The sequence below is a fragment of the Nerophis ophidion genome, linkage group LG21, assembly GCF_033978795.1.
Source record: "Nerophis ophidion isolate RoL-2023_Sa linkage group LG21, RoL_Noph_v1.0, whole genome shotgun sequence".
NCBI lineage: Eukaryota > Metazoa > Chordata > Actinopteri > Syngnathiformes > Syngnathidae > Nerophis > Nerophis ophidion.
The window spans coordinates 44,342,465-44,358,467 of NC_084631.1; the positions used below are offsets into that span (position 1 = coordinate 44,342,465).

General features: G+C 38.6%; 1 protein-coding gene across 2 annotated transcripts in view; it reads left to right on the plus strand.

Annotated features, from left to right (window-relative positions):
• The window catches only part of si:ch211-195b13.1 (STKc_SGK domain-containing protein), a 58,543-nt gene that overhangs the window by 24,093 nt on the left and 18,447 nt on the right, over positions 1–16,003 (plus strand). Inside the window, exons 1-3 of one of the 2 annotated variants that reach the window (XM_061882717.1) lie at positions 663–845; positions 13,948–14,023; positions 15,774–15,849. In XM_061882717.1, the coding sequence (XP_061738701.1) occupies positions 776–845; positions 13,948–14,023; positions 15,774–15,849 (222 nt within the window). In that variant the 5' untranslated portion in view covers positions 663–775. Of the gene's footprint in view, positions 1–662; positions 846–13,947; positions 14,024–15,773; positions 15,850–16,003 lie in introns of those variants that run through there. The other variant, XM_061882718.1, reaches the window with a different exon arrangement.

Sequence of the window (16,003 nt, forward strand, 5' to 3'; positions counted from 1 at the left end):
GACCTCGTTGTGGCTTGTGCAGCCCTTTGAGACCCTCGTAATTTAGGGCTATATAAATTAGTGAAGTGAAGTGAATTATATTTACATAGCGCTTTTTCTCTAGTGACTCAAAGCGCTTTACATTGTGAAACCCAATATCTAAGTTACATTTAAAGCAGTGTGGGTGGCACTGGGAGCAGGTGGGCAAAGTGCCTTGCCCAAGGACACAACGGCAGTGACTAGGATGGCAGAAGCGGGAATCGAACCTGCAACCCTCAAGTGGCTGGCACGGCCGCTCTACCAACCGAGCTATACCGAAATGCAAGTAATCAGAATCAGGTGGTACACCAACTTATATTCTTGTCTTCTTGAGAGAAATGAATGTTAAACATGCTGGTTTTATCATTAAATGTCATTAAGTTGTGAATAAAAAGGTCTCTTTCATAAATAGATAAATATAAATGTCTGAATGAGGTGGTCAGTGAGTTGGAGGCTCCCACCTCCTCCTCCTCTGCAGATACGTCGTCTTTTTCGCAGGGAAAGCTCTGGGTGCAGAGGAATCCCGTGACGTCACCTCCGTTCGGTTGCCAAGGGCGACACCCGTGACGTCAATGGGCGGCACCGGCCGTGACCACGTGTTCTGTATAAAACCAGCAGCGGGCTGGAGGCGGCGAGTCAGACAGGAGAGCGGCGTGCGTCATCGGAACATAAATCAACCGTCGGAGTTGGAGGAAATATATATTTATAAATTTAATATATATATTTACATATTTTTTTTACCGTTTTTTTGTTCAACATGGCTGTGACTGAAGCTGGATGCGACCTCACTTACTGCAAGATGAGGGGCATTGTTACTGTTCTCACCGGTGAGCGAGACAATTATTACAATTTATTATACACAAATATATATATATATATTATTATTATTTCAACTACTTACTTGTCTGATACTAACACATGAAGTGGGTGATTGCCTGTCAGTGTCGGAGTTCATGACTTTTGAATGGAAAATGCTTCATGGTGTCTGAATGGATGACCCGAGTGGTTGCGTAACCTGTAAGCCCGCAGCATTAAGAGGTGCATGCGACGGTGCAAATCTGCCCTATAAAGAGGGTATTTGGACCTCGCACGCATTATGACGCACCATTTTTACATGCTAAGTAGGTTTTGACTTCATTTGATTAAACATTGTGTTAGACCCTGTGGGTGTTGTTGATGCATCACGGTGGAACTGGTGTTTTAGTGCGTGTGCCTCGTACTAAGAACGTTGTTCCTTCGTCTTTCTGTACGGGGCATGCACGCCAACATGCAAACTCCGCACATGTCGATGGAGAGGGGGGTGTGATGTTCATATGTTGTTAATATTCAGTGTTTTATCATTTATATATTGTACACATTCTTTATTTTCGTGTACACGGTGGAAATCTGCCCTATAAAGAGGGTATTTGGACCTCGCACACATTATGCCGCACCATTTTTACATGCTGAATAGGTTTTGACTTCATTTGATTAAACATTGTGTTAGACCCTGTGGGTGTTGTTGATGCATTACGGTGGCACAGGGGTTTTAGTGCGTGTGCCTCGTACTGAGAAGGTTGTTCCTTTGTCTTTCTGTGCGGGGCATGCACGCCAACATGCAAACTCCACACATGTCGATGGAGAGGGGTGTGATGTTCATATGTTGTTAATATTCAGTGTTTTATTGTTCATAGTTAATATTGTACACATTCTTTGTTTTCATGTACATGGCAAAACCTGCCCTCTAAAGAGGGTATTTGGACCTCGCACGCATTATGACGCACCATTTTTTACATGCTGAACAGATTTTGACTTCATTTGATTATCATTGTGTTAGACCCTGTGGGTGTTGTTGATGCATTACGGTGGCACAGGGGTTTTAGTGCGTGTGCCTCATACTGAGAACGTTGTTCCTTCGTCTTTCTGTGCGGGGCATGCACGCCGACATGCAAACTTCACACATATCAATGGAGAGGGTGGAATGATGGTCATATGTTGTCAATATTCAGTGTTTTATCATTTATATATTGTACACATTCTTTATTTTCGTGTACACGGTGCAAATCTGCCCTATAAAGAGGGTATTTGGACCTCACACGCATTATGACGCACCATTTTTTACATGCTGAATAGGTTTTGACTTCATTTGATTAAACATTGTGTTAGACCCAGTGGGTGTTGTTGATGCATCACGGTGGAACTGGTGTTTTAGTGCGTGTGCCTCGCACTAAGAACGTTGTCCCTTCGTCTTTCTGTGCGGGGCATGCACGCCAACAAGCAAACTCCGCACATGTCGATGGCGACGGGGGGTGTGATGTTCATATGTTGTCAATATTCAGTGTTTTATCATTTATATATTGTACACATTCTTTATTTTCGTGTACACGGTGCAAATCTGCCCTATAAAGAGGGTATTTGGACCTCGCACGCATTATGACGCACCATTTTTTACATGCTAAGTAGGTTTTGACTTCATTTGATTAACATTGTGTTAGACCCTGTGGGTGTTGTTGATGCATCACGGTGGAACAGGGGTTTTAATGCGTGTGCCTCGTACTAAGAAGGTTGTTCCTTCGTCTTTCTGTGCGGGGCATGCACGCCAACATGCAAACTCCACACATATCAATGGAGAGGGTGGAATGATGGTCATATGTTGTCAATATTCAGTGTTTTATCATTTATATATTGTACACATTCTTTATTTTCATGTACACGGCGCAAATCTGCCCTATAAAGAGGGTATTTGGACCTCGCACGCATTATGCACACCATTTTTTACATGCTGAATAGGTTTTGACTTCATTTGATTAACATTGTGTTAGACCCAGTGGGTGTTGTTGATGCATTACGGTGGAACTGGTGTTTTAGTGCGTGTGCCTCGTACTAAGAAGGTTGTTCCTTCGTCTTTCTGTGCAGGGCATGCACGCCAACATGCAAACTTCACAAATGTCGATGGAGAGGGGGGTGTGATGTTCATATGTTGTTAATAGTCAGTGTTTTATCATTTATATATTGTACACATTCTTTATTTCAATGTTCACGGCGCAAATCTGCCCTATAAAGAGGGTATTTGGACCTTGCACGCATTATGCACACCATTTTTTACCTGCTGAATAGGTTTTGACTTCATTTGATTAAACATTGTGTTAGACCCTGTGGGTGTTGTTGATGCATTACGGTGGCACAGGGGTTTTAATGCGTGTGCCTCGTACTAAGAAGGTTTGTTTCCTTCGTCTTTCTGTGCGGGGCATGCACGCCAACATGCAAACTTCACACATATCAATGGAGAGGGTGGAATGATGGTCATATGTTGTCAATATTCAGTGTTTTATCATTTATATATTGTACACATTCTTTATTTTCGTGTACACGGTGCAAATCTGCCCTATAAAGAGGGTATATGGACCTCACACGCATTATGACGCACCATTTTTTACATGCTGAATAGGTTTTGACTTCATTTGATTAAACATTGTGTTAGACCCTGTGGGTGTTGTTGATGCATTACGGTGGCACAGGGGTTTTAATGCGTGTGCCTCGTACTAAGAAGGTTTGTTTCCTTCGTCTTTCTGTGCGGGGCATGCACGCCAACATGCAAACTTCACACATATCAATGGAGAGGGTGGAATGATGGTCATATGTTGTCAATATTCAGTGTTTTATCATTTATATATTGTACACATTCTTTATTTTCGTGTACACGGTGCAAATCTGCCCTATAAAGAGGGTATATGGACCTCACACGCATTATGACGCACCATTTTTTACATGCTGAATAGGTTTTGACTTCATTTGATTAAACATTGTGTTAGACCCTGTGGGTGTTGTTGATGCATTACGGTGGAACTGGTGTTTTTGTGCGTGTGCCTCGTACTAAGAAGGTTGTTCCTTCGTCTTTCTGTGCGGGGCATGCAGGCCAACATGCAAACTTCACACATATCAATGGAGAGGGTGGAATGATGTTCATATGTTGTCAATATTCAGTGTTTTATCATTTATATATTGTACACATTCTTTATTTTCGTGTACACGGTGCAAATCTGCCCTATAAAGAGGGTATTTGGACCTCGCACGCATTATGACGCACCATTTTTTACATGCTGAATAGGTTTTGACTTCATTTGATTAAACATTGTGTTAGACCCTGTGGGTGTTGTTGATGCATTACGGTGGAACAGGGGTTTTAGTGCGTGTGCCTCGTACTAAGAAGGTTTGTTTCCTTCGTCTTTCTGTGCGGGGCATGCACGCCAACATGCAAACTCCACACATATCAATGGAGAGGGTGGAATGATGGTCATATGTTGTCAATATTCAGTGTTTTATCATTTATATATTGTACACATTCTTTATTTTCGTGTACACGGTGCAAATCTGCCCTATAAAGAGGGTATTTGGACCTCACACGCATTATGACGCACCATTTTTTACATGCTGAATAGGTTTTGACTTCATTTGATTAAACATTGTGTTAGACCCTGTGGGTGTTGTTGATGCATTACGGTGGTACAGGTGTTTTAGTGCGTGTGCCTCGTACTAAGAAGGTTGTTCCTTCGTCTTTCTGTGCAGGGCATGCACGCCAACAAGCAAACTCCGCACATGTCGATGGCGACGAGGGGTGTGATGTTCATATGTTGTCAATATTCAGTGTTTTATCATTTATATATTGTACACATTCTTTATTTTCGTGTACACGGTGCAAATCTGCCCTATAAAGAGGGTATTTGGACCTCGCACGCATTATGACGCACCATTTTTTACATGCTAAGTAGGTTTTGACTTCATTTGATTAACATTGTGTTAGACCCAGTGGGTGTTGTTGATGCATTACGGTGGCACAGGGGTTTTAGTGCGTGTGCCTCGTACTAAGAAGGTTGTTCCTTCGTCTTTCTGTGCGGGGCATGCACGCCAACATGCAAACTCCACACATGTTGATGGAGAGGGGGGTGTGATGTTCATATGTTGTTAATATTCAGTGTTTTATTGTTTATAGTTCATATGGATCTTTATTTCCATGTACATGGCGCAAATCTGCCCTATAAAGAGGGTATTTGGACCTCGCACGCATTATAACACACCATTTTTTACATGCTGAATAGGTTTTGACTTCATTTGATTATCTTTGTGTTGGACCCTGTGGGTGTTGTTGATGCATTACGGTGGTACAAGGGTTTTAGTGCATGTGCCTTGTACTAAGGTTTGTTCCTTCGTCTTTCTGTGCGGGGCATGCACGCCAACATGCAAACTCCACACATGTCGATGGATAGGGGGTGTTATGTTCATATGTTGTTAATATTGAGTGTTTTATCGTTAATATATTGTTCACATTCTTTATTTTAATGTTCACGGCGCAAATCTACCCTACAAAGAGGGTATTTGGACCTCGCACGCATTATGCACACCATTTTTTACATGTTGAATAGGTTTTGACTTCATTCGATTAAACATTGTGTTAGACCCAGTGGGTGTTGTTGATGCATTACGGTGGCACAGGGGTTTTAGTGCATGTGCCTCGTACTAAGAAGGTTCGTTCCTTCGTCTTTCTGTGCGAGGCATGCACGCCAACATGCAAACTTCACACATGTCGATGGCGACGGGGGGTGTGATGTTCATATGTTGTCAATATTCAGTGTTTTATCATTTATATATTGTACACATTCTTTATTTTCATGTACATGGCAAAAATCTGCCCTATAAAGAGGGTATTTGGACCTTGCACGCATTATGACGCACCATTTTTTACATGCTAAGTAGGTTTTGACTTCATTTGATTAACATTGTGTTAGACCCTGTGGGTGTTGTTGATGCATTACGGTGGTACAGGTGTTTTAGTGCGTGTGCCTCGTACTAAGAAGGTTGTTCCTTCGTCTTTCTGTGCAGGGCATGCACGCCAACAAGCAAACTCCGCACATGTCGATGGCGACGAGGGGTGTGATGTTCATATGTTGTCAATATTCAGTGTTTTATCATTTATATATTGTACACATTCTTTATTTTCGTGTACACGGTGCAAATCTGCCCTATAAAGAGGGTATTTGGACCTCACACGCATTATGACGCACCATTTTTTACTTGCTGAATAGGTTTTGACTTCATTTGATTAAACATTGTGTTAGACCCAGTGGGTGTTGTTGATGCATTACGGTGGAACGGGGGTTTTAGTGCGTGTGCCTCGTACTAAGAAGGTTTGTTTCCTTCGTCTTTCTGTGCGGGGCATGCACGCCAACATGCAAACTCCACACATGTCGATGGAGGGGGGGTGTGATGTTCATATGTTGTCAATACTCAGTGTTTTATCATTTATAGTTAATATGGATCTTTATTTTCATGTACATGGCGCAAATCTGCCCTGTAAAGAGGGTATTTGGACCTCGCACGGATTATAACACACCATTTTTTACATGCTGAATAGGTTTTGATTTCATTTGATTAAACATTGTGTTAGACCCAGTGGGTGTTGTTGATGCATCACGGTGGAACTGGTGTTTTAGTGCGTGTGCCTCGTACTAAGAAGGTTGTTCCTTCGTCTTTCTGTGCAGGGCATGCACGTCAACATGCAAACTTCACACATGTCGATGGAGAGGGGGGAATGATGTTTATATGTTGTCAATACTCAGTGTTGTATCGTTCATATATTGTACACATTCTTTGTTTTCATGTACATGGTGCAAATCTGCCCTATAAAGAGGGTATTTGGACCTCGCACGCATTATGCACACCATTTTTTACATGTTGAATAGGTTTTGACTTCACCTGATTAAACATTGTGTTAGACCCACTGGGTGTTGTTGATGCATTACGGTGGGACAGGGGTTTTAGTGCGTGTGCCTCGTACTAAGAAGGTTGTTCCTTCGTCTTTCTGTGCGGGGCATGCATGCCAACATGCAAACTCCACACATGTCGATGGAGAGGGGGTGTGATGTTTATATGTTGTTAATAGTCAGAGTTTTATCATTTATATATTGTACACATTTTTTATTTTCATGTACACGGTGCAAATCTGCCCTATAAAGAGGGTATTTGGACCTCGCACGCATTATAACACACCATTTTTACATGCTGAATAGGTTTTTGACTTCATTTGATTAACATTGTGTTAGACCCTGTGGGTGTTGTTGATGCATTACGGTGGAACAGGGGTTTTAGTGCGTGTGCCTCGTACTAAGAAGGTTCGTTCCTTCATCTTATCTGTGCGGGGCATGCACGCCAAAATGCAAATTTCACACATGTCGACGGACAGAGGGTGTGATGTTCATATGTTGTTAATATTCAGTGTTTTATCGTTCATAGTTAATATTGTACACATTCTTTGTTTTCATGTACATGGCAAAAACCTGCCCTATAAAGAGGGTATTTGGACCTCGCACGCATTATGACGCACCATTTTTTACCTGCTGAATAGGTTTTGACTTCATTTGATTATCATTGACCCAGTGGGTGTTGTTGATGCATCACAGTGGAACAGGGGTTTTAGTGCGTGTGCCTCATACTAAGAAGGTTCGTTCCTTCGTCTTTCTGTGCGGGGCATGCACACCAACATGTAAACTTCAGACATGTCGATGGAGAAGGGCGTGGGATGTTCATATGTTGTCAATATTCAGTGTTTTATCATTTATATATTGTACACATTCTTTATTTTCATGTACACGGTGCAAATCTGCCCTATAAAGAGGGTATTTGGACCTCGCACGCATTATGCACACCATTTTTTACATGTTGAATAGGTTTTGACTTCACTTGATTAAACATTGTGTTAGACCCACTGGGTGTTGTTGATGCATTACGGTGGTACAGGTGTTTTAGTGCATGTGCCTCATACTAAGAAGGGTCGTTCCTTCGTCTTTCTGTGTGGGGCATGCACGGCAACATGCAGTCTCCACAGATGTCGATGGAGGGGGGGTGTGATGTTCATATGTTGTCAATACTCAAGTGTTTTATCATTTATAGTTAATATGGATCTTTATTTTCATGTACATGGCGCAAATCTGCCCTATAAAGAGGGTATTTGGACCTCGCACGGATTATAACACACCATTTTTTACATGCTGAATAGGTTTTGATTTCATTTGATTAAACATTGTGTTAGACCCAGTGGGTGTTGTTGATGCATCACGGTGGAACTGGTGTTTTAGTGCGTGTGCCTCGTACTAAGAAGGTTGTTCCTTCGTCTTTCTGTGCGGGGCATGCACGCCAACATGCAAACTCCACACATGTCGATGGAGAGGGGGGAATGATGTTTATATGTTGTGAATACTCAGTGTTGTATCGTTCATATATTGTACACATTCTTTGTTTTCATGTACATGGCGCAAATCTGCCCTATAAAGAGGGTATTTGGACCTCGCACGCATTATGCACACCATTTTTTACATGTTGAATAGGTTTTGACTTCACCTGATTAAACATTGTGTTAGACCCACTGGGTGTTGTTGATGCATTACGGTGGGACAAGGGTTTTAGTGCATGTGCCTCGTACTAAGAAGGTTGTTCCTTCGTCTTTCTGTGCGGGGCATGCACGCCAACATGCAAACTCCACACATGTCGATGGAGAGGGGGGTGTGATGTTCAAATGTTGTCAATATTCAGTGTTGTATCGTTCATATATTGTACACATTCTTTGTTTTCATGTACATGGCGCAAATCTGCCCTATAAAGAGGGTATTTGGACCTCGCACGCATTATGACACACCATTTTTTACATGTTGAATAGGTTTTGACTTCATTTCATTAACATTGTGTTAGACCCAGTGGGTGTTGTTGATGCATTACGGTGGAACAGGGGTTTTAATGTGTGTCTTATTCCGTGAAAAAAAATTAAATTCCATTCTGTTTTTCAAGGCAGTCTGCCAAAATGTTTTTAGCATTCATCCATCCATTTTCTACCGCTTGTCCCTTTTGGGGTCGCGGGGGTTGCTGGAGCCTATCTCAGCAATCAGATATTATTGGGAGGTTCTGTATTACTGTTCCTAAAAATAAATCTGGCCCACCACATCAATTTCTGTGTGGAAATAATATCCATCCATTTATTTTCTACAGCTTGTCCTTTTAAGGGCAGCGGGGGGTGCTGGAGCCTATGTGTAAATAATGTACATTTTCTTAATAAAAGTATTATAAAAACAAACGTACCGCATACAATTATGTGTATATTTACACTGTAATCATCTCGAATAATAAAACTAAATATCAGCACGGTGAAACAGGGGTTAGTAGGTGTGCCTCGCAATAGGAAGGTCGTGGGTTCGTTCTTTTGTCTTTCTGTGTGGAGTTTGCATGTTCTTCCACAGGAAGAAAACATGTAAAGTCCACACATGTCGATGGAGAGGGGGTGTGATGTTCGTATGTTGTCAATATTCAGTGTTTTATCCTTCATAGTTAATATTGTAAATCCCATATTCTTTCTTTTCATGTACATTCTGGGTGTCTCATTCAGTAAAAAAATGTAAAATTTCATTCTGTTTTTTCAGGCAGTCTGTCATAACGTTTTTAGCATTCAATCAGACATTATAAATATAAATATAAATATAATACAAAAATAAATGTACCGTGTACAATTATATTTACACGTTAATCATCTGTAATACTAAAACTAAATATTATATTGTCGTACGTTTAAAAAAAAAATTTATTGTTCAAATAAAAACAAATACTTAAATATCTGCTTGACTTATTTCAAAGCAAATAATCCAGCAAAGTGTTCATGTAAAAATTTTACAGTAAAAAATATTTTTTTACTGAAAAATCCACTTTGAATATAAAATTATAGTACACTATAAAACACAACATCCGTAGATTTTACAGTATAAAAAACTTGCATGGATTTTTACGTAAAAAAAAAGTGGTACCGTTTTTCCATTCCATGTAATTTAATTCCATGTATTTTTTTATTTAATATGCTTAAAAAAAAGAAAGAAAACCTGCAAATATTACAGTAAAATCGTTGCGACTGAGCTGCCAGTTTTGTACAGTAAACATTTTTTTACACATGTTTTATATACTTGTGATTTCAAAACAAGTAATCCAAAAAACTGTTCATGTAAAAATTTTACAGTAAAAATTTTTTTTTAGTAAAATCCACTTTCAATATAAAGTTATAATAGACTATAAAAAACTACAAGCGTAGATTTTACAGTATAAAAAACTTGCATGAATTTGTACGTTAAAAAAAAGTGGTACAGTGTTTCCATTCCATGTAATTTAATTCTATGCATTTTTTTTTATTTTATATGCTTTTAAAAAAACAAAAACCTGCAAATATTACAATAAAATTGTGGCGACTGAGCTGCCAGTTTTGTACAGTACAACCTAAAGATTTGGTTTTGTACAGCAAACATAAAAAAAAAATTATACACACCTTTTATATACTTATGATTTCAAAGCAAGTAATCCAACAAACTGTTCATGTAAAAATTTCACAGCAAAAACATATTTTACAGTAAAATCCACTCTTAATATAAAGTTATGGTACACTATAAACACAACAACCGTAGATTTTACAGTATAAAAAAAACTTGCATGAAATTTTACGTTAAAAAAAACAGTGGTACTATTTTTCCATTCAATTTATTTTAAATCCATGTATTTTTTTCATTTTATTTGCTGTAAAAAAAAACAACAAAAAAATAGGCAAATATTGCGGTAAAATTGTGGTGACTGAGCTGCCAGTTTTGTACAGTACAATCTAAAGATGTGGTTTTGTACAGAATACATGAAAAAAATTATACACGTTTTATATACTAATGATTTCAAAGCAAGTAATCCAACAAACTGTTCATGTAAAAATTTTACAGTACAAAACTTTTTTTTACAGTAAAATCCGCTTTCAATAAAGAGTAATAATACACTATAAAACACAACAACCGTAGATTTTACAGTATAAAAAACTTGAATTGATTTTTTTACGTTAAAAAAACAGCGGTACTGTTTTTCCATTCCATTTAATTTAATTCTATGTATTTTTTATTTTATTTGTTGTAAAAAATAAACTGCACATTTTACAGTAAAATTATGGCAACTGAGCTGCCAGTTTTGTTCAGTACAATCTAAAAAAAAGTGGTTTTGTACAACATACATAAAAAATAATATACACGTTTTATATACTTATGATTTCAAAGCAAGTAATCCAACAAACTGTTCATGTAAAAATTTTACAGTACAAAACTTTTTTTACAGTAAAATCCACTTTCAATAAAGAGTAATAATACACTATAAAACACAACAACCGTAGATTTTGCAGTATAAAAAACTTGAATTGATTTTTTACATAAAAAAAACAGCAGTACCGTTTTTCAATTTAATTTATTTCCATGTGTTTTTGTATTGAATATGCTGTAAAAAAAACAAAAACTAAAAAATCTCCAAATGTTACGGTCAAATCGTGGCAACTGAGCTGCCAGTTTTATACAGTACATTCTAAAGATTAAAAAAAAAAAAAAGACTATCCACACGTTTTATATATACACATTTATATTTATACTGTATATTATTTACTGTTAAAATTGGCTCTCTGAGAGCATGTATCTTGCCTTCCGCCGAAGGGCAGCTGGGATAGACTCCCGCAGCCCACAGAGGGACAAGTGGTATAAAACTGATGAAAGGACGTACAAACCCCGTTTCCATATGAGTTGGGAAATTGTGTTAGATGTAAATATAAACAGAATACAATGATTTGCAAATCCTTTTCAAGCCATATTCAGTTGAATATGCTACAAAGACAACATATTTCATGTTCAAACTGATCATTAACTTTGGAATTTGATGCCAGCAACACGTGACAAAGAAGTTGGGAAAGGTGGCAATAAATACTGATAAAGTTGAGGAATGCTCATCAAACGCTTATTTGGATCATCCCACAGGTGTGCAGGCTAATTGGGAACAGGTGGGTGCCATGATTGGCTATAAAAACAGCTTCCCAAAAAATGCTCAGTCTTTCACAAGAAAGGATGGGGCGAGGTACACCCCTTTGTCCACAACTGCGTGAGCAAATAGTCAAACACTTTAAGAACAACCTTTCTCAAAGTGACATTGCAAGAAATTGAGGGATTTCAACATCTACGCTCCATAATATCATCAAAAGGTTCAGAGAATCTGGAGAAATCACTCCACGTAAGCGGCATGGCCGGAAACCAACATTGAATGACCGTGACCTTCCATCCCTCAGACGGCACTGTATCAAAAACCGACATCAATCTCTAAAGGATATCACCACATGGACTCAGGAACACTTTAAAAAAAACGCTGTCACTAAATACAGTTTGTCGCTACATCTGTAAGTGCAAGTTAAAGCTCTACTATGCAAAGCAAAGGCCATTTATCAACAACATCCAGAAACGCCGCCGGCTTCTCTGGGCCCGAGATCATCTAAGATGGACTGATGCAAAGTGGAAAAGTGTTCTGTGGTCTGACGAGTCCACATTTCAAATTGTTTTTGGAAATATTCGACATTGTGTCATCCGGACCAAAGGGGAAGCGAACCATCCAGACTGTTATCGACGCAAAGTGTAAAAGCCAGCATGTGTGATGTTATGGGGGTGCATTAGTGCCCAAGGCATGGGTAACTTACACATCTGTGAAGGCACCATTAATGCTGAAAGGTACATCCAATCCAATCCAATCCACTTTATTTATATAGCACATTTAAACAACAATAACGTTTCCAAAGTGCTGCACAGCCATGTTAAAAACAATTGTAAAAAAAAAAATATATATATATATATATATATATATATATATATTATGCTCCACCAATGACTGAATAAAAACAAAAAATAAATAAATATAAAACCAATAAAAACAATATAAAACAAATATGATTAAAAACTATTTTAAAGGGTAAAATCAATTAAAACAGTAAAATAGAAATCAAAGTGTATAAAAAACACAGACAACAGACAACAGAGGACAGAGGACCACACAACTCACGTAGTGTTAAAAGCCAAAGAATAAAAGTGGGTCTTAATACGAGACTTAAAAGAGTCCACTGTGGAAGCAGTTTGAACATGGAGGGGCAGAGTGTTCCAGATCTTAGGGCCGACCACAGAGAAGGCCCTGTCTCCCCTGGTCTTAAGTCTGGTCTTGGGCACCACGAGCTGGAGCTGGCTCTCGGACCTCAGAGTGCACGCAGGAATGTAAATTTGGATGAGGTCCGAGATATATTGAGGTGCCAGTCCATGTAAAGATTTAAAAACAAACAGCAATGTTTTAAAATCAATTCTAAAATGAACAGGGAGCCAGTGCAAACTCTGAAGAATTGGGGTTACATGCTGCCGTTTCCTGGCCCCCGTTAAAAGTCCTGCTGCCGCGTTCTGGACTAACTGCAACAGGTTTTGGAACAACATATGCTGCCATCTAAGCGCCGTCTTTTTCATGGACGCCCCTGCTTATTTCAGCAAGACAATGCCGAGCCACAACAGCGTGGCTACGTAAAAAAAAGTCCAGACCTGTCTCCCATGGAAAATGTGTGGTGCATTATGAAGCGTAAAATAGGACAGCGGAGACCCCGGACTGTTGAAGGACTGAAGCTCTACATAAAACAAGAATGGGAAAGAATTCCACTTTCAAAGCTTCAACAATTAGTTTCCTCAGTTCCCAAACGTTTATTGAGTGTTGTTAAAAGAAAAGGTGATGTAACACAGTGGTGAACATGCCCTTTCCCAACTACTTTGGCACGTGTTGCAGCCATGAAATTCTAAGTTAATTATTATTTGCAAAAAAAAATACAATTTATGAGTTTGAACATGAAATATGTTGTCTTTGTAGCATATTCAACTGAATATGGCTTGAAAAGGATTTGCAAATCATTGTATTCTGTTTATATTTACATCTAACACAATGTCCCAACTCATATGGAAACGGGGTTTGTACGTAACTACAGAGGGTGTTGGTTCCCAGGAGGATACATTTGCAGGTGTGGGTGTGATCTTTGCCAACTTCAATGCCTTTTCTTTTTCCTTTCAGCTTTCATCAAAGAGAGAAAAATGGGCTTGAACGACTTCATCCAGAAGCTGGTGTCCACCCCTCATATCTGTCACCAGTGAGTACAATCCCCATCCACAACGCTCCAAATGAGGATTAAGCACAATAGGGATCATCGGCTGGTTATTTTCTGACTGCTCGCCCAACTAATCTAATCTGCGGTGGGGAGAACATTCTGTGAAAGACTTAATCTGGGTCCAAGAAGCCGGGGTATAAGAATAAGCCTTTCATGGTGAGAGCTTAGCAACCTCGCCACCGTGCTTAATCCTCACCTTTTACGTAAAATCCCAGTGATTCAGTTATATTGGGCAGTCATTTCGCGGCTGATATTGTAAAAATAACCAAATATCTTTCATCGGAGTCCTCCGAATGCTCGAAGATCTGCTTTGTCACGGGTCAGCCTGCTTAAGCTTTTTCTCAGACGGGTTAATGGCATAAACCTGACCTGTCTGGAGGTTGCAGACCAGGGGTCAGCAACCTTTTTGAAACCAAGAGCTACTTCTTGGGTACTGATTAATGCCAAGGGCTACCAGTTTGATACACACTTAAATAAATTGCCAGGAATAGCCAATTTGCTCAATTTACCTTTAATAAATAAATCTATATATATTTTTTAAAAAAGGGTATTTTTGTCCGTCATTCCGTCGTATATTTTTTTTTCCATTTAAGGAAAGTTTTTTTGTAGAGAATAAATGATGAAAAAGCACTTAATTGAACGGTTTAAAAGAGGAGAAAACACGGAAAAAAATGAAAATAACATTTTTAAACATAGTTTATCTTCTATTTCGACTCTTTAAAATTCAGAATTCAACCGAAAAAAATGAATAGGAAAACAAGGTAATTTGAATCTTTTTGAAAAAAATAAAAAATAATTTATGGAACATGATTAGTAATTTTTCCTGATTAAGATTAATTTTACAATTTTGATGTTTTAAATGAGTTAAAATCCAATGTGCACTTTGTTAGAATATATAACAAATTGGACCAAGCTATATTTCTAACAAAGACAAATCATTATTTCTTCTAGATTTTCCAGAACAAAATTCAAAATACTTTGAAATAAGATTTAAATTTGATTCCACAGATTTTCTAGATTTGCCAGAAAAATGTTTTTTCATTTTAATCACAAGTTTGAAGAAATAGTTCACAAATATTTTTCGTCGAAAAAACAGAAGCCAAAATCCATCCATCCATCCATTTCCTACCGCTTATTCCCTTTTGGGGTCGCGGGGGGCGCTGGCGCCTATCTCAGCTACAATCGGGCGGAAGGCGGGGTACACCCTGGACAAGTCGCCACCTCATTGAATAATTAAATTAAAGTGCATTTATTATTCTTTACAATAAAAAAAAAAGTACTTGAACATTGATTTAAATTGTCAGGAAAGAAGAGGAAGGAATTTAAAAGGTAAAAAGGTGTCAGTGTTTAAAAATCCTGAAATCATTTTTAACATTGTATTTTTTCTCTAAAATTGTCTTTCTGAAAGTTATAAGAAGCAAAGTAAAAAAATGAATGTATTTAAACGAGTGAAGACCAAGTCTTTAAAATATTTTCTTGTATTTTCAAATTCTATTTGAGTTTTGTCTCTCTTAGAATTAAAAATTCTAAATACAATTTAATAAATAGAGGCAGCTCACTGGTAAGTGCTGCTATTTGAGCTATTTTTAGAACAGGCCAGCGGGCGACTCATCTGGTCCTTACGGGCGCCGCGTTGGTGACCCCTGGTGTAGACGTTGGAATCCCTCCACGGGCGTTGAGTTCTGAATGTGGAGGAGTCAGTTCCAATGAAGGCCATCTTGTCTCTTCACAGTGTTGAAGTCAACAACTTCCTGACGATCGATGAGAATCAGAACCAAGACGTTGAAGACGGCCAACTCCCTGACAGGGTAAGCAGAGGCGGATGTCGGAGTTTGAATCAGGATATTAAATATGTGTTTTTATTCAAGACCACACTTAAATATTTATAAATGTATACAGATTCCCTTTATCATGTTGTTAGACAGTACAGCATGAAGTTTGGACACACCTTCTCATTCAATG